The 22,618-nt window shown below is 45.8% G+C and overlaps 1 protein-coding gene across 3 annotated transcripts in view; it reads left to right on the forward strand.

Annotated features, from left to right (window-relative positions):
* EBF2 (EBF transcription factor 2) overlaps positions 1-22,618 on the forward strand; it is a 320,570-nt gene that overhangs the window by 202,256 nt on the left and 95,696 nt on the right. For all 3 annotated transcript variants that reach the window (XM_053269072.1, XM_053269073.1, XM_053269074.1), the window contains exon 7: positions 21,978-22,059. In XM_053269072.1, the coding sequence (XP_053125047.1) occupies positions 21,978-22,059 (82 nt within the window). The remainder of the gene's footprint in view (positions 1-21,977; positions 22,060-22,618) is intronic.

Consider the following 22,618-nt stretch of genomic DNA (forward strand, 5'->3'; position numbering starts at 1 on the left):
CCCCAGCCTAGCATCCCTCCAGTACCTGTTGCTGGTCCCTACCTTGTGTTTTGCTTTCGACGGTGGGCCCCCACAGGTGCCGCCTTCCCTTTCGCATGCACATAAGTTCTTAAACTGGGTCCGACTCCACCCCTTTGGACCCTCACTGGAAAACATTGCTCCTATTTCAGTACAGTCCCCTCAGCTAAGCAGGGTCTGCCCCGGTTGCATATGAATGGGAGACTTGATGTGTGAGCACTGGAAGAGATTCCCCTCAGGGGATGGAGCCGCCCCTTTAGACTGTGTGAGCCCTTTGGGCACAGGGAAACATCTCCTCAACTTTCTTTCTCTCTCTATGAAAATTGCTTTGAGAACTTTTTTTGTCGTTGAAAAGTGGTGTTATAACGACAGTAAGGGCATCTGTGCCTTCCCCCTGGGTGTCAGATCGCATAGATAGATTTGGGCGCCCTCCTAATGTCGGTGCCCCCCTGCCACGCCGTCCTTGCTTACCGTGCGTTCCGCTGGCCCTGACCTTCTGCATGCAAAGAAGATATTCTACCGCTGAGCTACAGCCCCATCTCTATATATCTTACAGCAGACAGCACTCACCTGTGGTCACCCATCCAAATGCAAACTGGGGTGAACCCTACATATCAAAGGGCACCATTCCAGCATGCTACCACAAGACCAGCTCTCCTCCCCCTGGCCAGGTATAAGAGACCTGACCGGGCTTAAGCACTCTGCACTTCAAACATGAACCTGTGGTTTGGCCCTTGGAGGTCAATCTTATGACCATCTGTGGCACGACATACACTTCTCGTGCTGGTTTTCAGCTGCCAGCTAAAATACCATTGTGCCAAGACCCATGTCCTGCAGAGAAGGCTCTGTTCAGTTCAGCATGGAAAACACCAATGCTTGTTGATGATGTGGATTGCTCAGAGAGCAATTCTGGTTGTTCCAAAAGTCGTGTACAGGGTCGCATTTCTTGCTATCTCTTAAAGTGGTAGTTCTCGTTATTGAGCAGCTGGCCCTATCCATCCCCAGCACAGCGTCCCTCCAGTGGCTGTTGCTGGTGTCTATCTTGCGTTTCTTTTTTTAGATTGTGAGCCCTTTGGGGTCAGGGTGCCAATTTGTTTGTTTGTTTGTTTGTTATTTGTAGACCACTTTGGAAACTTTTGTTGAAAAGCAGTATATAAATATCGGTCCTATTTGTATTTCCCACCCAACTGGCAAGCACCGGCGTTAGGAAATGGGGAAATGCTTCGTGATATGGAATTCTCTGAAGCACACCTTCTCCCCTTTCCTCAAAGGGAAGTGAGTCTCCATGCTGGGTGAGAAGAAGTCCATGGCGCTTTTATGTATGCTTTTGAAATGTGAACCTGCCTGTTGGGCCCAGGGCTGTCTTCTGTCCTGACCAGCCGCGGTTCTCTGAGTTCTTTCCCAGTGTTGCTACTTGAGATCCTAGGGATGGAAGCTGAACCTCCCAAATGCAAAACATGTGATCCCTGCAACTGAACTATGACGTGGGTCCCACGATCAGTGAGACTCGCCTGAATGGGGTTTGCAGACGATAATTCCTGCAGCCCTGGGTGGCCGGATCGGCCGCCCACACGACTGCTGGCTCCGTCATGGAGCCAGTGGGGGCTGCGGGGATTGGGGGCCGTGCAGCCCCCAGAAGTTCCAGGATGACCCATGCAAATGTGGGGGGCATCCTGGAGAGACCCCCAGGGCCAGGAAGCTTGTTTCAGCCTCCTGGTGGGGGTCTCCTCATGTGTTGCCGCAGCACAGAGCCGTGCCGCAGCAATACACGATTAAATGGATGGGGTTAGCGGAGCGCTTGCTCCGCTAACCATGTCTAATGGGAGGGGGAATTAGGAGGGTTTGCTGCCAGGAGCCGTGGCACTGCCATGCCAGCACACGGTCCTCCAAAAGCGGGCTAGGCTCCTTTAGCCCGCTTTTGGTGGATCGTGATAATCTCCTCCAGGAGGCTGTTCCCACGATCAGTGGGAACTGCCAGATGGGGTTAAGCGGGGAGAGTGGGCTTAGCTCTGTTACGGAGCCGGCGAGGGCTTGTGAGTTCGGGGGCTGAGCAGCCCTAAGAAGTCCAAGCACGCTCTGCTTTTTAGCCTCCCAATCGGGGGTCTCCTTGTGAGTTGCTGTACTGCGGAGCCACGCTGTGGCAATACACAACCCATTAACCCCATTTAGTGGAGCGCTCGGTCCACTAACCTGGGCTAAGGGGAGAGGTAGTTAGGGCGGTTTGCTGCCAGGAGCCGCTCAGCTCCCGTGGCCGCACATGACTGCCAAAAAGCGATCTAGGCTCCCTTAGCCTGCTTTTTGGCGGTCGTGAGAATCGCCTCAATGTCTCCTCTAGGAAAGCCTGGGTAGAAGTGACTGTGGAAGCAAGGCAGGAGGAACAACAATCCAGGTTTTCCTCTTACCTTGCCTCCACACAGTCACTTCTGCCCAGGTTTTCCTCCTACTTTGCTCCCACACAACCCAAAATTGGGGGCACACACAGCCCCAAAACCTGGGTCGGTTTTGATTGTGTGAACTCCCTCCATGTGTACCATGTCATTTGCCAGCTCTGAACAAAGCTATCCCTGAATTCTTTCCCCTCCATATTTTGCAAGCCACACGGAGATGGAAACTGATTCCTGGAGGACTGACAATCCCATTTCCATCTCATTCCAGAGCATGCCTCCTTTGCTAATATGAAATTATGATGAGGAGCTTGATTCTGTTGTGATCTTAGGATAGCTATAGATTCCCATCCATTGTCTTGCCAGTGGTTAGAAAGTCTCTTTCTTTGGAGCGGGGAGGGCTGGGGGAGGATGGTGTAGGGAAGAAAAGAGAGGGAGAATCCCCAAGGAGGGAGGGAAACTGCTCATATTGCAAGGAGCTCTCCAAAGACATTTTGGAGGAACAACTGCAATTACAAGCATGCTGTTAGTGTAGTGTTTCATTTTCAATCCTAGCCCATAGAGTTCAATTATTATTTTTATTAATGGTGTCAGATTTTCATTGGAGTGCAAAAACAAGGCCGTTTTCCTTGGAGAGTCTTTGTTCCTAGCGAGTGTTAGAGTGGCAAATAACTGTCTTTGGAGCAAACTAGTGCCTGGCTGTGCTTCGGTGCAATCTCCATATTAGAAAATCAGGGAGGAGGACCAGCAAGCAAAAAAGACTTCTGAAATGCTCTCCCGTATAAGGAGAAAATCTCCTGGCAAGTCAAGCAGACAAACAAAGCCCCAAGCGCCTAGAATCAAGTGACTGACCAGCATGATGTGCAGCCTAACATTGGCATTTCCTTTCTGCTGTGGCTGCTGCGCATCAGAAATCTAGACCCAGTTGAATTGCACAAGAGCACAGTCTCAAAAATGCACAGCCACACATCTACTATTTCCTTTGGCATTGTTTTCATAGTAAGCTCCATTGTGCAAGTGCACATGCACATTTCTTAGCTGTTATGCACATGCCCTCTTGTGCAACTCCACTGGGGCTAGATTTTTAGTGCACAGCTTTCTCGATGAAAGGGAAACACAAGCATTAGGCTGCGTATCATGTTGGCCACTGTTATGGTTTTGTATTTCCAATCATAGTGGAATATAAAGGTTGACTCACAGAGTCATTTTTGCTCTCCAGTTTCTTCTAGCAGGAGTACCATTTCAGAAAGGGCATCCCCCTGCCCCCTGTATTTCAGACTTGATGTGCTTGTTGTTTAAATTTTATTTACTTACTTATATATTATATTTGTATACTGCCCCAAGCATCCATCTCTGGGCAGTTTAAATGCATCTGGATTTCTGGCCAACTTGCTTGTTCTTCACTAGCGATGTGCACGAAATGAATTTTTCAATTTGTTTTGCATTCGAATCAAGTTCTGAAAATTCATTTCCAATTCATTTCCAATTTCCAATACACTTTGAATTTGAATCACTTTAATCACCCACATTCAAGTCGAATTGATTCAGATTTGTGTGACGTCATGTTGTGAATGTGGATGTGTGAAGTGTTGATAGCAGCCACTGGGGGGAGGAGTCAGATTGGACCACAACACTGATTCACCGACCCCTGCTTCTCACTACACACACCCTGCCATTTTCCCAGTGAAAACTACCGGCTCCAAGTTAGCATATGCCCCATGGGCAAAACAAACAGATGCCAAAATACTTGCTTTATGGGACAAAGAGCTGCTTTGGCTGCTGCTGGCTTGCAACAGAAAACAAATGGAGAACCATGCAAAGCAGATACTCTAGGAACATGGAAAGCTGCCTTAGACTGAATCAGACCTCTTGTCCATCTAGCTCAGAATTGTCTGCTCTGGCAGGCAGCAGCTCTCCAGGGCTTCAGAGAGGCATTTCCCAGCCCTTCCTGGAGATGCTGCCAGGGATTGAACTTGGGACCTTCTGCACACAAAGCAGATACTCTTCTATAAGATCTCACTAAGTTGTTTGCTTTGGTTGACAAACGTATCATACAATCTAAACTGATACAACCTAAACTGCCCTGAGCCTTTCTGGAAGGGCGGTATACAAATTGAATGAGTAAATAAATAAAAATAAACTTATACAGGCTGCATTTTTAATGTCTCTCCAAAAGTTTTGCACTTTTGGGGAGAATGCCTCTTCTAAGATGGTGCTTGCCGACAGCAGTTTCTAGAGGTACTGGGTCCTAATAGTAACCTCATTCACCCAGGCTTTTAATTAATATTGTTTTAATGGTTTTAATGCTGTATTAAAATATTGTTTTAAAATTTTTAAATTGTTGTAATGTTTTAAACTTTTTGTTTGTTTTTAACTAATGTTTTACTTTCTGTTTTTATTTTGTTGTAAACCACCCAGAGACGTAAGTTTTGGGCAGTATAGAAATATGTTTATTATTATTATTATTATTATTATTATTAGGGTTGAGGAAGCGGCAGCACAGTGGCAACAAGGAAGAAAGAAGAAGAGACATTGAGTAGCAGCATCCATCGCCCTGCCGAGTCTCCTCACGAGGAGGACGGCTGGGGCAGAAGAGGGCACCAAGGGCCATCAGTGCAGGCCAGAAGGGAAGCCCTGGCTTGGCCGTTCTCCTCGCAAGGAGACTTGGCAGGGTGATGGAGACCAGCCCTCGCGGTGCTCTCCCACTCAAATCGGCCATCTCCTCATGTAGGAGCCGACCTAGGCCTCCATGATGCCTCTCTCCCTAGGAAGGAGGGGGGCGGGTAGGGATGGGCCTGGACCGGTCCGGACCTGGGTGGTTCGGATTGGGGGTGGGGGGGTCGCTTTAAGTGCGGCGGGAGGGTTTACTTACCCCTCCCGCCGCTTTCTCCTGTGGCGCCGTAATTTGTAGAGTAATTGGGGCGGCAGGATACCTCCCTGCTGCCCCTTCCCCGCTGCGGCTCTGCAAAGCTCCCAGTAATGCTTTGCGCGTGCACACATCAGTGACGTGAAGCGCGCGCACAACGTCCGTGCGTGCAAAGCATTACTGGGAGTTTTGCAGAGCCGCAGCGGGGAAGGGGTGGCAGGGAGGTATCCTGCCGCCCCAATTACTCTACAAGTTACGGCGCCACAGCGGAAAGTGGTGGGAGGGGTAAGTAAACCCTCCCGCCGCACTTAAAGCGACCCCCACCCCAGTGCCGGACTGCAGTGTGGCGGTTCCATGCACACCCCTAGGGGCGAGGGAGGCTAGGGGATGGGGGAGGCTGAGTGAGTGAGTTGGTGGGGAGGGTGAAAGAGTGAGTTGGTGGGGGCGGGGAGATTGGGGGGAAGGTTCACCAACTATGCTGCCATCCCAGTTGGCAGGGGGCAGCATAAGGAGGGGTGAGGGGGGAAGGCAGGGCAGGGAGCCAGATTGTCCAGTGAGGGGTGAGAGATGGAGAACTAGGGTGCAGATGCTCTGTGCAGGGCCAGCTAGTAGAAGTAGTAGTAATTCAATGCAACAAACATATCCTTGCTAAGTTTCAAGGAGCTGCAAGTGAAAATGTTTGCAGGTTTGAATATTAACTTCTGAAAACTTTGGATAGGAATTAATCTTTCCACATGATAAACTGGATTTATATGATTTTGCTCACCATAAGAGTTGAATGTTGAGTATGGAGGCTAGAAACCCAGGTCTGTCTGTCAGGCTCCCAGGTTTTCTTCACAGATGCTGGGTAAGTCTCTCTCTCTCAATTTAACCTCTCTCACAGGATTGTAAGGAACACAGGAAGCTGCTTTATACTGAGCCATCTCACTCAGTATGGTCTAAACTGGGGGCAGCAAAGTCTTTCCCAGCTAGAAGTGGAGAAGCTGCCAGGGAGTGAACCTGGGACCTCCTGCATGCAAGCAGATGCTCTTCCACCGAGCTTTGGCCCCATCCCCGAAGGGGATCTCTTACAGCAGACAGTGCTTACCAGGGGCGTAACTATAATAGGGCAAGGGGAGACAGTTGTCTGGGGGCCCACTGCCTTGGGGGGCCCCCCAGAGGCAAGTCACATGATTGACTCCCCTAGCTGCGCACCCACCCGGGCTTCCTTCAGTTGTTTGCATTCATCCTCCCAAATTGATGTGAGTGTTAAAACCCGGTGCTACCAGAACAGCATGTCTTTCTCTAGTACCATTAAATGACTTGTATTGTCCACAATTTACAAAACCTTTTAATAAATAATTTAGGATGATGTTCTATTGTGGCACATAGAAGATATATTTAACTATGCCTCATTTAAGATTTCTTTACTTCATGGGCTGAGCTTCAGTGAGGGAGGGGCCCATTTTAAAATCTTGTCTCTGGGCCCACTCCAACCTTGCTACGCCCCTGGTGCTTACATGTAGTCACCTTTCCCAATGAACACCAGGACCCTGCTTAGCAAAGGGGACCATTCCTGGTCGTTATCATAAGACGGACTCTCCATCCCATTATTGGGAATCTGGACATTTGGCTCTCTGGAAGTATGGTGAGGCTTCAATGAAATCAAAATCCCACAAAGCTTTATCTACCAGGCTTGTGTCAGATAGATGCAGTGTTCTGCTGCACTGTTGTGAAAGCAGGAATCCTTGCTCTTCCTCACTCACTATGGGCTACATGAACCACTTGCTCACATAATGTAATGCCAAGGGTAACGGATTTTCATCTGTCAAGTGTTCGAGTGGATGGACTGCAGAACCTGAAAAATAGCTCTGGTAACCTTGCGACGGTGCCCCTTAATATGAATGCATGCTGATGGTGAGAGGAGGAAGGGTAGAGCAGAAAGACAGTGCTTCTGTCCTGGGGAAAAACAGTAGAGCTGGAAAAGACTAGAGCTGGGGGAGAAAAACGTGTTTTTTCTCAGGACAGAGGCAAAATGCCTTTCTCCACCATGCAGATTTAAAATGCCTTTCAAAAAATGAACAGAATAAAATGTAGAACATTTGATTGTGGAATGCTACAAGATGGATGAAGTTGACACCAGAATAATTCTGCACCCTTCGGATGTGTTGTGGTGTCCAGGAAGGATTTCACGCAGGGCTTTTAAAGCCATTTAACTTACAACTTGTCCAAAATGGAGGGGGTACATTCACATATCGGCCAGATTTATCCCAAAGTCCCTGCGAGTTATCAGGAGACACTTCTCACACAATTCGGGTTTTTCACTGTGCTTTAGAGTGTAGCCCGTTTTATATCTTGGTGTGGGGGGGGAATCCACTGTTTGTGTTGTTTTTTGGGGGACAACTTTGAGGTTGCAGTAAAGCCTTCCCGTAAACTCGTGGTAAAGCCTCCTGTGTGTAAAAGTCCCAGGGAAGCTGTGTATCTCACAGATCTCAGAGGCTGACATGTCCCACATTACAGCACCACCCGCACCACTGAGGGCATCTAAAATACATGCCCGTGGCATTCATGTGAGTGTTGCCACGGTAAACTGTGGTTGACGTGTCCCATCTAAAATACACACCCACGTTGATGCACGTGATGCTGTTCTGAGAGTATTTATTTATTTATTTATTCGATTTCTATACCGCCCTTCCAAAAATGGCTCAGGGCAGTTTACACAGAGAAATAATAAATCAATAAGATGGCTCCCTGTCCCCAAAGGGCTCACAATCTAAAAAGAAACATAAGATAGACACCAGCAACAGTCACTGGAGGTACTGTGCTGGGGGTGGATAGGGCCATTTACTCTGCCCCTGCTAAATAAAAGAGAATCACCACATTTTAATGTGCCTCTTTGCCAAGTTAGCAAAATGTGCCTCTTTGCCAAGTACGTACCATTGCATGGGTGCATGTTGCATCGCGATTTACATGATCCCCAGTGCAAGTCACATTGCAATGGACAATCACACAACAGTAATTAGTAGCAGAACAGCCCTGTTGTGCATCAATGTGGGCGTGTATTTTAGACGCCCACAGCAACATGGCAGCCACATTTTAAAGTGCGAACATTCACATGAATGACTCAAAGCTTAGACTTGCCTTACTGTGGTGGCATTGGAGCCTAGCTCTTTATGCAGTGCTTCTTCTGATGTGGTTCCCAGGACAATTAATAGCAGTAGATGGAAATGAGGTGATTCATAACATGCTCTTTCCTTCCCCTCCCTTGTAAATACTCCAGTGACGCCTTAATAACTAGCCGGTAGGCTACGGGAGAATGTCACTATGTGGCCAGTCTCCATTTAGATGTTAACAAGCCTGGATTTTCTAGCAGATGCGAACTTATTCTGCATAAGATGCAGGCATAGGCCTCCTGGAGGGTGGAACTGTGGGGCAATCTGTACAGGGACGAAGAGTGTTAGAATTGCCCCTCAGAAATCAGGGCTTGATCAAACTGTTTTTACTTTCAGACAATCTACTCTAGCATGATTTGTCAGGTAATACAGATAGCGAGACCTAATATTTGCCAATTTTTAGGTTGAAAATAGGGATTTCAGTGAAATTCTCCTGCAACATCTGCATTGGGCAATTATTTATCTTTTTTTATAACCCTGGCTGCTGCTATTGTTAGCACTGTTCTCCTTTGGGTACTTCTGTTGTATCCTTCTCGATTTAGTAACATGAGTGATTCATTCAGGCATGGTGAAATGTCATTGGTGATGTGTCATAATAATAAAATGTGAATGAAAATTGATTCATGTGATCATGGATCAAGGAGTGCATGGAATGACATCAGGTTTCCACAGGATGCCGTCAATGCAGAAAATCACAACTGAGATTTGTCTGTGTGGTGATGGTGATTGAGAGTGACCACATGTAAGGGCTACTTAAAGTAAACAAGTAAGCAAACACTTCGTAAGGGATACCCCCCAAATTGCCCCTCCATCCTGTTGTCTGATGTACAGCAGGTGGCTGTATAAAACAGTAGTAATATTTAAACTGTGAAATTCCCTCCCACAGAAGACTCTTCTGACTCCTTTACTAAAGGCTTTTAGATGGCAGGTTGATTGATTGATTAAGTGCCGTCAAGTCGGTGTTGGCTCTTAGCGACCTCATAGATAGATTCTCTCCAGGATGAAGATGGCAGGTTAGGACCTCATTATTTTGGAGAACATTGGGGATAGTAGGAATATTTGGAATAGTGGGAACATTTAGAATAGTTGGAAATTCATAGTCAATATGTTCTGTGTGGTTCAGTTCTATTCCTTTATTGCTGCTATTTCTGTATGTTTATTTGCTTGTTTATTTTTTATTGATGTCAGCCCACTTTGTAAGTCGCCCAAGAGGATGCTGAGGTCACAGAACTGAGGGGGGCCATAATAGTCTGAACAACAGCAGCTGCCGCTAGAGGAGTGTGGAGGCAGAGCCCGAGTGGGGCACTGCCCTCACTCATCCTTAAGGGTCCTGTGTGGCAGACCATGGGGGAGCATAAAGGCTGGGCAAGAAGACTGAGCATTAGTGGGCTTGGCTCTTCAGCGAGAGTTGGCTTGCCTCTATGTCCGCTGGGCTAGAACACCCATGTTTAAAGCCTGGGCTAACTGGCTTCTGTTGATGGGTGACGGGAACTCCTCTCTAGGCCATGAAGGAACAAGCCAGGGAAGAGGGACAATGGATCAGAGTGAAAGCAAGCTGGCTACTGTGTCACTTGACCCAGAATAAAGAAATGTTGCTAGACTCTCTCAGAGGTCCAGAGAGGCCTGGGCCACTTCCAGCTCCTAGCTATAGCGACAATTAAAAATTGATGATGCATGGAAACAAAAGAAGGCACCAAAGGAAGATTGAGACATAATCTGATTTTTTTTAAAAAAAAAATTAACAAATGCTTCCCTAGGTTTTTTTTTAAAATGTGCAAATGCATTAATTATTGAGGGAAAATCTAGCTTGTTTGCAAAGTCACATACTACTACTATTACTGCTACTACTATGAATATTTATATGCCACTTTTCAATATTTAGCATGGTGAGCCCATTCAAATGCTCTTATCCCATTGCTGGACAGTGATAGTCCTCTACCTGCATCAACTCATCATTCACCTGATGGCACTGATGTAGGCAAACATCTAAAAATACACAATGGAATTGAAAGAGTGGGCCACATTTTGGTCTGAAAGTGAGGTGCATTCAAATTGTGAAACTTTAAATACCAACAAGTTAACGTGTCTGAGGCCCCCTTAGAGCTTGAGGCTCAAGCCAAGTTGAACTCCCAACCGTCCATCTGATTGGCCCCGAATGTACAAGTACCTGCTGTCAGTACTGTTATTTACCCAAATCCAAGACTAGGAGGTCACTCAAACCTGGATAGCTTTTCCTCCTACCTTGCTTCCACACAATCACTTCTACCCAGGTTTTCCTCCTATTTTGCATCCACACAGTTGCTTCTACCCAGGTTTTCCTCCAACCTTGCTTCTACAGAATCGAAAATTGGGAACATACACAGCTCCCAAACCCAGGTAGAACAAAATGTTTGGTTGTGTGAATGGCCTATAGGTCATTTTTTAAATATATGAAACTAGGAGGTCATCTTAAATTCAGAGTCCTGTTTCTTTCGAGTTATAACCTATATTTAACCTCTATTTTTTAAAAAATGCAGAGTCATCTTCGATGTGGGTAAATATGGTATTTGATGGGGAGAATAGAAATGCCAGGGCCATTTGATGCAGAGGTGTCCCATGGGGGGACAACACCCCAACAATGAGCATGAACATATATTTCCACATGTGGTGAGAGTTCATGAGTCATAGCTGAAACCATCCTTATGAACCAATATGGGCCAACTAAGAAATGCAATCCATTTTTAATGCCGGTGTGAATGATGTCAATAAAAAGTCATGAAAGTTGCTTTCTAATTATATAAAAACCATGCTGCCCCAACTCTCTCGTTACCCCTAAATCATACCCTTGTGGTGTTAAGCTTTGCCTCCTTCTTGCTTCCTCTTCCCCACAGTCATTTTTATTGTAATGCTTCAATAAATATTAATGTCTTTACCAGATGCAACCGTGTAAAATATCTGGGTATATATAAAAGAATGCACAGAACCCTTTTATATGGCTGCTTAGTTATACTTAGAGGCGGACTGGAAAATATCCGAAAGGAGTCGGGAGGCGGGGGAATGAGTGACACGCTTCAGCTAGAGGAAAGATTTAAAAAAAATGTGTGTTTGTGTGTGTGTGTGTGTGCATGTGTGAGTGTTTAAAGAAGTTTAAAGGCAGAGGAAGAAAATTAGGCTCTTTAATGTTTCTTCTGGGGGTTAAAGTAAATAAAAAGGCCATAATAAGGCAGAGTGTAGGCAACGACCCATTCAGACTCAAATGTGGAACATTCCGCATGATTTAGGGTGGGAAGTTTTCAAACAGTGAAATGGTAGGTAGCCATCTCTTGTTGAGATGCAGGACTTTGACAGTGTTTCTAAGAGAGGCTAAGTCAAAATAGAAATATGGGAACATGTGAAGCTGCCTTATACTGAGGTCATTCGCATAATCAAAAACTGTGTTCTACCCAGGTTTGGGAGCTGTGTGTGCTCCCAATTTTCAGTTGTATGGAAGCAAGGTAGGATGAAAACCAAGGTAGAAGTGATTATGCAGAAGAAAGGTAGGAGGAAAACCTGGGTAGCCTTCCCTCCTTCCTTGCTTCCACACAATCACTTCTACCCAGGTTTTCCTCCTAACTTGCTTCCACACAACCAAAAATTGGGAGCAGCTCCCAAACCTGGGTGGCTCTACATTGGGGCTCTACACACGAGCAGTGTGTAGAGTCTGGGAGGGTCTGGCGGGGAGAGCGGGCTTAGCCTGCTCTTCCCACAGACGATCACCTGCAGAGGACTGCTTCTGGCGTGTGATCACTAGTGGCTCGCCCAGCCCCCGGAAGTCCCAGGATGTCCCATGCAAGTGTGGGGAGACCCAAAAGACCGGGAGGCTTGTTTTAGCCTCCTGGCAGGGGTCTCCTCACAAGTCACCGCTGCTCACAATCTCCAAACTGGGGTTAGCGGAGCACTCACTCCACTAACCTCGTTGAAGGGGAGGGCTACTTTGGTGGGCTAGCTGCCCACAAGCCTGGTGGTTCTCATGATGGGGGAAAACCGGGTTGGGCTCCATTTCCCCCCATCATGAGAATAGCCGTCACGGAGCTGGCAATTGTGTGGGCGGCCAATCTGGCCACCCAGGGCTCCCTCCCCGCTCAGCGCCCCAAACTGGGTCTCACAGATTGTGAGACCCGGTCCAGGGTCTTTTGTGCATCCTGAGGGTTTGCTCCAGAATTTCCATGCAAACTGAACCTAGAAGTGGATTCAGGTCAACACATCTGAGAATTGTGAAAGGGAGCCCAATGAGTTTGTGTAAGACAGATGACATTTCACAGGGAAGTTTCTGCAGGACCAGTTTGCACCCATCAGACATTCTCTTCCACAGAAGGAGAAATCTGTGAAATAGGAAAAGCTGAGTTGATGTAAATTTTAGAAAGAAGAAGAAGGCTAAGAATAGGTTTCAGGGGGAAATTGCTTCTTTTCTCACTTCTGTTTTTTAAACCCTGAGATTTAACCATTTTAACTGATGAATCTAGGTTTAAAACCTAAAATTAGGCTGAATTCTAAAGCTTCAGGTCAAACCCGGAGATCTTGTAACCCTACAGCAAGCTGGCTTGTAAGAATACTTCTGATACTCCCTTAGCAACACCCCCACCACCACCACATTTGCCTTTTTTGACCTACCCTTAAGGAATGAACATCTACAAGGTTTTCAGTGCAAACAGTAGAGTAAATACCTGCTCACAAGGATTGCTTTAGGGATGCTTTGATTCATCTCTCTCAACTTAATGTTTACTATGGAGTGAAGCAGTTGTAACAGCAGGAACATAACAGCAGGCTTAGCTTGCTCTCTCTGCAGATGAGCAGGGAGCCATCCCTGGGAGGCCGGATTGGAGCCGGTAGGTGCAGTGGAGATTGGCGGGGAGGAGGGCGGCCCTCGGAAGTGCCAGAATTCCCCGTGCAAGTGTGTGGTTGGCGGTCTCCTCATGAGTCGCCATGGTGCGGAGCACACTGCAGGGTCTCACAACCGGATAACCAAGGCTAACAGAGCACTTGCTCCGTTAACCTGGTTTATGGGGAAGGGTTGTTTTTTTTCAGGTTTGCTGCCAGGAACCGCACAGCTCCCATTGCGGAACCAGGCTGACTTCCCTTAGCCCGGTTCTGCGTGGTCATGAGAATAGCCTCATTGTGTGATACAAATTAGGGCTGTTCTCACAACCCTAAACAGAGTTGGAGGAGCTCCCAGCAAGGCTAGGTGAGCCATGTGCACTCCTGAGCAGTGGCTGTGTGTTTGCAAAAATCAAGGCAGGTGTTGTTGAGAGTGATCATGCAGGATCTGGGTAGGATGGCTTTCCGTCCACCCTCAATACAATGCAGGTGACAGAATGTGAGTTGGCCACACTCATCCTACCCAGCTCCCACATGATCATGCTCCCCTCCTCCTACCTTGATCTCGGCAAACACACGATTGCAGATCAGGAGTGCACAGGGATCTCCGACCTTGACTCTGTTTAGGGTTGTGAGAATAGCCTGACCCATGAAGCACTTGTGCAAACGTGATTACACTAGAGCAGGGGTTCCCAGGCTGTGGCCCTCCAGATGTTGCTGAACTGCAACTCCTCTCATCCCCAGCGACAATTTAGGAGCGATGTAGTCCAGCAGCATCTGGAAGGACACAGGCTGGAAACCCCTGTGCTAGCACAAACCTGTTGCACTAGCTAGCTGTGCGCAGTCAGGAGCAGTTTGGAGCCAGGAAACAGAGGCCAGGTTTGGCCCCATCCCCAGCGGCCTTACTGTGCATGTGCTACACGTGCCAGTGACACCCTTTGTGTGTGATGTCACACACATGTGGACATGGCCCGATTGCTGGAGGGCCCATGCAAACCCTCTGGAGTGCATTCCCAGCCTTGCTAGAAGGAGAGAAAGGGAAATAAATGCATCCAGCCAGCAAATACTGGCTGGGAATGAACTCCAAAGGGCTCGTGCGGCCCTTCTGTGGCCAGGTTCTTTGAACCTGTCTATTCAATGGTGGCTCCGTCCCTGGTCAGGAGCTTGTTTCCATTCTAGGGTTGTGCTAATGCAAATCTCCTCACATTTGCAAAACAGGATGTGGATCCTGCAGGGTGCCCCCTGCTGGGCAACACTTTCCTCTGCCCGCGTATGTTGCAGAGATTGCACAAGTGCACAACTCTGCCGCACAAGTGCTTTCTTAGTCTAGACGTTGACCAGTACACTTCCGTACCTGTCTCACAAAGAGATTTGGGTGTTTTGCATTCGCCACCAAGAGAACCTTGTGGAGGAACAACATGAAGGATAAAGCAAGTTTCTTTTTCATGAACCTTTTGAGAAACACATTGGGGTAGGGTATGCTAAAATTTGCTTGCTCTATATTTACCAGTTTTTTTTAAAAAAAAATGCAAATTCTGTTAATGTCGGCAAAAAAGCATAGTAGGTATTTTCAAGGACCATTTGAGCGATATTATCTCATCAGTTTACATTGTTTTTTGCTTTTTATTGATGGATGCTCACAGATGAATCAGATGTCTAAGTATTTCCTTTGTATCTGGTGGTGAAAAAGAGTCCACAGCTGAAAGTTGGCAAAACTAAGGTTATATCGGAGATACAACATTGCTATGTTTGGGTGTGTGTGTGTTTTTTTGCTTCATTTTTCTATTGTTTGTTTTTTCTTGTTGGTAAACCCTGAGAAAAATATACATCTTTCTCCTTTAAAGTTCTAATTCAAGGCATGAATGTGTGAGTTCTGAAGGGACTTTGGGACTGCGGTAAAAATTCGTTGTCATAGTAACAGAAAGGGAACTAGGCCTAGCTCACCTGGGACTTTAACTTACTGCAAAAGCTGAATTTTTTTTTAGACAAGCACTCAGCAAGGGAAATAAATAAATAAATTGCTCATTGTGTTCCCAGCTGACTTTCAACTCCCGCCCCTCCCCACAACTCTTCAACTCTTCGATGAATGCATTTTATTTTGTCCTGCAGCCTTCATGAATTTTCCGTGTCCCAGTTAAATCTGCAGCCCCCCCCCCGCTGCAATTTAAATGTACTGTTAGGACACCAGGGCAAAAAGGAAAAAAGGGGGGGAAAGGAGAGAAGGGAAAAGAAAAACCCAACCAGAACAATACCTCATGAAAATATTTCCAGCCAAGGGGAGAGAGAGAGAAAGAATGTGTGAGAGAGAGAGAGAGAGAGAGAGAGAGAGAGAGAGAGAGAGAGAGAGATATTTTCTAGCCTTTTGTCTGGGTTGTGAAAATATGTTCAAGGGACCTCTGTTTTCCTTCCTATGGCAACTCCAGATATTTTGCAACTCTCCAGCAAATGCACACAAATATTGAATGTAGCACAGAACAGTAGGTCACACTGTACTCTGTTCATACTGTATCCTGGTGAATCTTGCAAAGAGCAAACCTCATAGCGTTTCTCATTAGGTTAATCGTTTCCGAGCATTGAGTTTCAAGGTGTAGATTTTAGACATCAGTCCCAAACGTGGAATCGCCTGGATGGTCCTGAGCATGTTTTGAAGCATCGATTTCCTTGGAAAATGTTGAAAAGTGGTGGAAATAAGACACTTGTGAATAGATTTGATGGGGAGCTTTGAGGAAAAAGTTGGTCAGTCTCAAAAATCTGTAAGTCATTTTGTCTTCCCCCTTCCTTTGACTGGATTTTTGGTACTTTTTCATTGGCTCAAAAATATCCAGTTGTAGTGCAAGGTTTGGGATTTTCCTATCACTCATATGTGATTGATTGATGAAGTGCCATCAAGTTGGTGTCGACTCCTAGTGATCACATAGATAGATTTTCTCTGGCAGGTTCTGTCTTCCACTTGGCCTTTAAGATCTCTCAGTGGTGCATTCATTGCTGTTGTAATCGAGTCCATCCACCTTGCTGCTGGTTGTCCTCTTCTTCTCTTTCCTTCCACTTCCCCCAGCATTATGGACTTCTCAAGGGAGCTGCATTTTTCCATAATGTGTCCAAAGTATGCTAGTTTGAGCCTGGTCATTTGTGCCTTGAGTGAAAATTCTGGATTGATTTGTTCTCTGATACATTTGTTTGTTTTCCTGGCTGTCCATGGTATCCTCAGTGTTCTCCAGCACCAACATTCAAAAGCGTCAATACTTTTTCTATCTTGCTTCTTCAAAGTCCAGCTTTCACATCCATAGAGTGTCACGGGAAAAACCATTGTCATGGGAAAAGTCACTTATAGGTAGTGCAAACGAAATGGTATGGGCCCATAGCTCAGTGGCAGAGCATCTGCTTGCATGCAGAAGGTCCTAGGTTCAATCCTTGGTATCTCCAGGTAAGCCTGGAAAAGACCCCAAGGCCTGCTCTGAAATTCAGGATTGCTGCTGCCAGTTGGTATAGATAATACTGAGCTAGATGGAGCAACGATCTGATTTGGCATAAGTCTGATCCCATATAAGGCAGTTTCCTATGTATGGAATAGGTCCGTAGCTCAGTGGTAGAACATCTGCCTACATGCAGAAGATTCCAGGTTCAATCCCTGGCAGTTCAGGTAGGACTGGAAAAGACTCCTGCCTGATACCTTGAAGAGCCACTGCCAGTCAGTGTAGACAATATTGAGCTGGATGTACCAATGCTCTGACCTGTTATAAGGCAGCTTCCTGCATTCCTATATATGATATAGAATATGTTGGATGGGCTTGGGATGTATAGTAAACTGGCTAGACAGATTAATACACTGCAGTTTTGTTCAAGTCTATGCATGGCTTGAACTTTCATGCTGTACATTTCTAAGTCACCACCATGTAATAACTGGGACATGTGATCCCAGTTATCACATGGATGGTTCTCAACAGAGCTCTTCTCACGATCTGTGAGAAGAGCTTGTGGGCAGTCTGCAGGGAAGGAGGGTTTAACTTACCTTCCCCACAACAGATGATCGGCGGATCGCCCACCCAGACGAGCAGTGGCTTCCACTGCAGCTCCCAGGGTTGGGTTGATGAGATGCTCTGCCCCGCACCACACTGCCCCCTGGAGGGATCCTCCCCCCCTCAGAAAAGTCTGCCAGCCATGGCTGCAAGCAGCTGCGGCTAACACACGATCAGATAAACAAGGGTAAGGGAGTGCTCATCTTGTTTAACTGGGAGGCTACATAGGTGGGTTTGCCACCATGTAGTCACCGGGGTCAGGCCTGATCCCGGCGGTTCACATGAGCATGCAAATCTGGGCTGGGCTCCCTTCGCCCAGTTTTGCACGCCCATGTGAATAGCCTCAGTGTGTTGCCCACAACTAACTTATATAGTTTTTTTAACCATGGTTAAATTACATAGAGGTAAATTCAGAATTTACCATTTGGTGAAACTGATAAATATTGCAGAAGTGGTGAATATAAATAAAAAGGGGCAAAAACTGAGGTGAGGAGAGGGAGAGGGGGAGAGAGAGAGAGAGAGAGAACACCTTTGTAAGGAGTACTAGATCATCATGCAAGTTAAGAAACTTATTGACATGACCTGTGGTCATGAATAAATTCTACAGTATTCCTCAATGCGATGAGAAATGAGAAATGAATTCTTTTTTTAATCATATATATTACATTTTAATTCCATCCTTCCTCCTCCAGGAACCTCAGGATGGTGTACGTGGTCCCGCCAGCCCCACATTTTATTCCCACAATAGCCCTGTGAGGTAGTTTAGAGTAGACTAGGAGATTATGACTGGCCTCAGGCAGTGTTTTCTCTCATTTTTATCGTGAGTGAATGGAAAGAGTTTTGTTCTGGGTGACAGTATCAAAGCAGTGTGCATGCACACACAGAGAAAGTATTAATTTTTAATTAACACTTTAAAAAATTAAGGCAATTTTAAAAAATCTTTTCCAAAAAAATCATCATGATCAAGGAAGTCACACAGACACACACAGACACACATACGGAAAAAATTAATACACACATACAGAGACATTTTTAAATCTTTTTTATTTTTAGAAATAAATTATCAAGGAATTCACACACACACACACACGGAAAGTATTATTTTTTAATTAATACTTTAAAAATTTAAGGCAATTTTTAAAAATCTTTTCTAAAAAAATCATCATGAACAAGGAAGTAACACGCACCAGTAAGGAGTTAATACACACACACAGACATTTTAAAATCTTTTTAATTTTTTTTAAATTAATTATCAAGGAATTCACACACACACACACACGGAAAGTATTAATTTTTAATTAATACTTTAAAAATTTAAGGCAAATTTTAAAAATCTTTTCTAAAAAAATCATCATGATCAAGGAAGTCACACACACACACACACGCACACACACACCAGGAAGGAATTAATGCTTTTAGTGGTGGACTGTATTTGACAACAGGTTTGCTTTTTGTGTGTGTGATGTTATATTATTTTTCAAACTCTAGCACTTTAGGATTTCAAGTTGTGTGTTTTTTTAAGGCAGAGCAAAGGTTTTTTCCTCACCCCCTCAACATCTTGCCTGTTTTCTGGGCTGCCGGGGGCTGCCTCGGCCATCTGCTGCCCCCCACCGCCATCCGCCTCCTCCTCCTCCAAAACCACCTCCATCCTGTGTGGAGCTCGACAGAAGTCTCGCAAAAGGGGACTTTCGCCTCTCACAAGCCTTCAGATGAGATCTGCAGCTGAGCAGGAAAAGGAGGTAGCAGCAGCTGCAATGGTGGTGGCATTCCAACTGGGGAGAGGGGGAAACTGGGAGGCGGTGGCAGTGGTGGTGGCAGCCTGGCTGGGGAGAGGGGGAAATGGGACCAGTTGGGCAGCAGTGGCAGGGAGTAGCACCGTGTGCTGGCAGAGACAGCGGAGTGGGGGGCTGACCTGTTGTGTGTGTGTATGCGTGTGAACACCTTAGATGGAACTCAGGCCTCAGTGCAACCAGTGAGCTTCATGACTGATAGGGATTTGAATTTAGGTCTCGCCAGCATGTGCAACTGGCCCTGAAGAAATCTTGTGAGATTCATATGATTCATAGGGAATGCGCTCCCTGCAGAAATCCGCAATTTGAATTCTCTATTAGCCTTCAGGAGAGCCCTTAAAACGTATTTGTTTGGCCTGGCTTTCCAGGGTTTTTAAATCGGTTTTAATATTCTAACCCGATTTTAGGGCTTTTAATCACTGTAATTGTTTAATTGTTGTTTTAAAATGTTTTTTAAAATTTTAATTGTTGTTATATTGTTTTTAATTTTTGTTTTAGCTCTTTACTGTTTTAGTGGTTTGTTTTAATTGTAAACTGCCCTGAGCCATTTTGGAAGGGCGGTATATAAATCAAATCAAATCAAATCAATCAATCAATCAATCAATATCTTATACAAACTCCTAGCAATCTGCTGAGAGGTCAGGCTGAGATGGGAGTTCCTTGGTATCATCCACATCCAAACTCTAAACTTGACCCACTGCGCCATGTTGGATCTCATTTTGCAGGTGTATGTCTGCAGTGTTTAAGTGTATGCGAAAAGAGGGAATAATCTGAGACAAACGTGTGCCTATATGAATGTATGGAACTGCCTTATACTGAGTCAGATCTTTGGTCCATCTAGTCCAGTACCCCGGCTGCCAGTGACTCTCCAGGGCCTCAGATATTGGTCCTTCCCAAAATAAAGCCAAAGATCTTCTTAGCTGGAAATGGAACTCGGGTGCCCACAAATCATGTGCTCTGCTGTGTCCCTGGAAATGCAGGTATCGTATACCTATACTGAACAGAAGGCCAGACTGCCCATAGGTGCCCGAGTGTACATTCAGTGAGAAACTCAGGTTCACTGACACATAATAGCCCTATTCAGACACTGGGCTCATTCTCATGACCATATAGGAGTGGGCTGGAGAGAAGGCACACTTCTACCTTGTGCCTCCCAGATGACAAAAGCCTTTTTGGGCTCTGTAGCTCATGGGCCAACATTACTGCCGCAGCGGCATTCTCCACTGCTGAAATCAGGAGTTGGGGGCTCCACATATCCCAGAATGCTTTCCAGGAGCAGTGGAGAGGCAGCCCTCGGTACAGCAACAGCTCTCCTCTCTCTGGCCCCACTTTCCACCAAATTCTATGGTAAACATGGCCACTGGCTGCACATAGACAGTGCTTTTCCTGTCCTACCTCGCTTTTAACCAGGGTAGCAGATAGGGCTACTGAGGTTTGGAACTTCTGGGTAAGGGGAACTCCCAGTGCCCCAGATGACCACAGATTCATGGGTTAACCCCCACTCCTATCCAGGAATGTTTGATCATGAGAACAACCTTATTATGTTGGATCTGTGTTCAGATGCCTGTACACACATACATTTTTGTGCAAACAACTGTACCTGCATTTGTTTCCAAAACCAACCTGGTTACAGGTCCCTCAAATGCATGGTACAGATAGAGAGTGCATCTGAGTTCAATATAACAGGCCCATTCACATGTATTCAACACTCGTACAAGAGTGTACACAGGTACAGTCATTCACATGTTACGCTGAGCACAGGTACAGCAGCACACCTCCTATTTGTACCATGCATTTGAAGGGCCTGTATCCACAAACACTTTAAAAAAATGAACACAGGGACAGTCATTCGCACAAACACCTGTATGAGTGTGCAGACATCTGTACACTTGTGCAGCATAATGTTTGAATAGGGCTATAATGAATAACTACCTATGTATCTGTACCTGGGTATACTCTACACAGATTGTACAAGCACCAGACATATGCTGTGTATAGGGCTGGTGTGAGAAGTGGCTCAAGACCTCTGTGCTTCCCAGGTGCACAGGAGGGCACCTTCCTACCTTGCTGCTGCCCCCAAAACGTGGTGCCTAAGTGAGGCAGCTTCTCACCTTGCCTTGTGAAAAGGGCTGCCCCTGGAAATAGAATCTCTTGGTGCAGAATATCTTGGACAGGCAGAGAGAGAGATGGCTTGCAGATGCTTCATTATCCCTGCTAACTGAGCAAAGAGGCATCTTTCTAAAGAGGTGTTTCTCTTTATTTAGCAAGGGTAGAGCAACTGGCCCTATCCACCCCCAGTATCCCTCCAGTGGCTGTTGCTGATGTCTAGCTTATACTTCTTTTTTAGATTGTGAGCCCTTTGGGGAAAGGGAGACATTTCATTCATTCATTCATTCATTCATTCATATATATCTATGTAAACCGCTTTGGGAACTTTTGTTGAAAAGTGGTATATAAATACCCATCATAACATTAGTTGTATTATGAGCACACAAAAACTGCTGGTTACTTACAGGAAGAAAAGTGCCCCTCCCTCCCCCCTCCCTCCCCCCCTCTCATTTTCATTTCACATTTAATTAGTCCCAGTAAATCTTCTAGCTTTCCCAACTCTGTTTTCTCATCCGTGGTTTGTAAACTTCGATCCTCCGTATCCTTCCTCCCTTGACTTTGGGCTAAAAGGCTTTAAGGATCTTTTGGTTTCTAATAACATTAAGTATTACTTTGCAGGGCAAATAAATTCCGCCTGAAATGTCATTTTAATCTGATTTAATTGACAGCATCCTTTTAAACAGTCTGTTGACATCCCCTGATGGATTCTGCCACAGGGCACAATCATACCAACACAAAGCGAGTAAATAATAGCAGACGCTAATTTTTAAAGCAGAAGATGTCACACACGTTTTTCTTTCCCCCTACAGATTCTTCTTAAAATTTTTCCTCAAGTGCAATCAGAATTGTTTGAAAACAGCAGGGAACCCCCGAGATATGCGACGGTTCCAGGTAAGCATGTTGGGATTCACCGTTAAATAAGTTGTCTCTCTCTCTCTCTTTTTTTGGTGTGCCTTTCTTTCACTCGTCACTGACATTGTGAGTAATAAATGAGATGACAGTAAATGATAAACCCCATCATATATTGTTAAAGTTTCCTTGCTCTCCCTCTTTCCCTTTCTGAATCCCCACGAGGGGAAACGATATACTGCACGAAGCAGCGATGTATATTTGATTTGACACCCTGAAGCAAGGCACTCTCACATATAGCTGCCCATAACGGGGTCTGTGTTTGTGATACTGAGATGTCTCTGAATTTTTCAGAGTAGCTCTGTGAGCCGTATAGTAACCATCACCACCACCCAGCACACACACACACACACACACACACACACACTTACTTTAACACTTTCAGGACCTCTCTTTCAGGCTCTTGCAAAACAGCAGCCGGTGCAGACATGGTCACTTTAAGATCTCGCATGGTAAAGGCAACAAGGCCCCTGGGAGGGTGACCCAGCTGCTTTGCAGCAAAATCTGCCACTGGTTTCATCATAGCTGTCGCTGATGTATC

This window comes from Hemicordylus capensis, chromosome 8 (genome assembly GCF_027244095.1).
Source record: "Hemicordylus capensis ecotype Gifberg chromosome 8, rHemCap1.1.pri, whole genome shotgun sequence".
NCBI lineage: Eukaryota > Metazoa > Chordata > Lepidosauria > Squamata > Cordylidae > Hemicordylus > Hemicordylus capensis.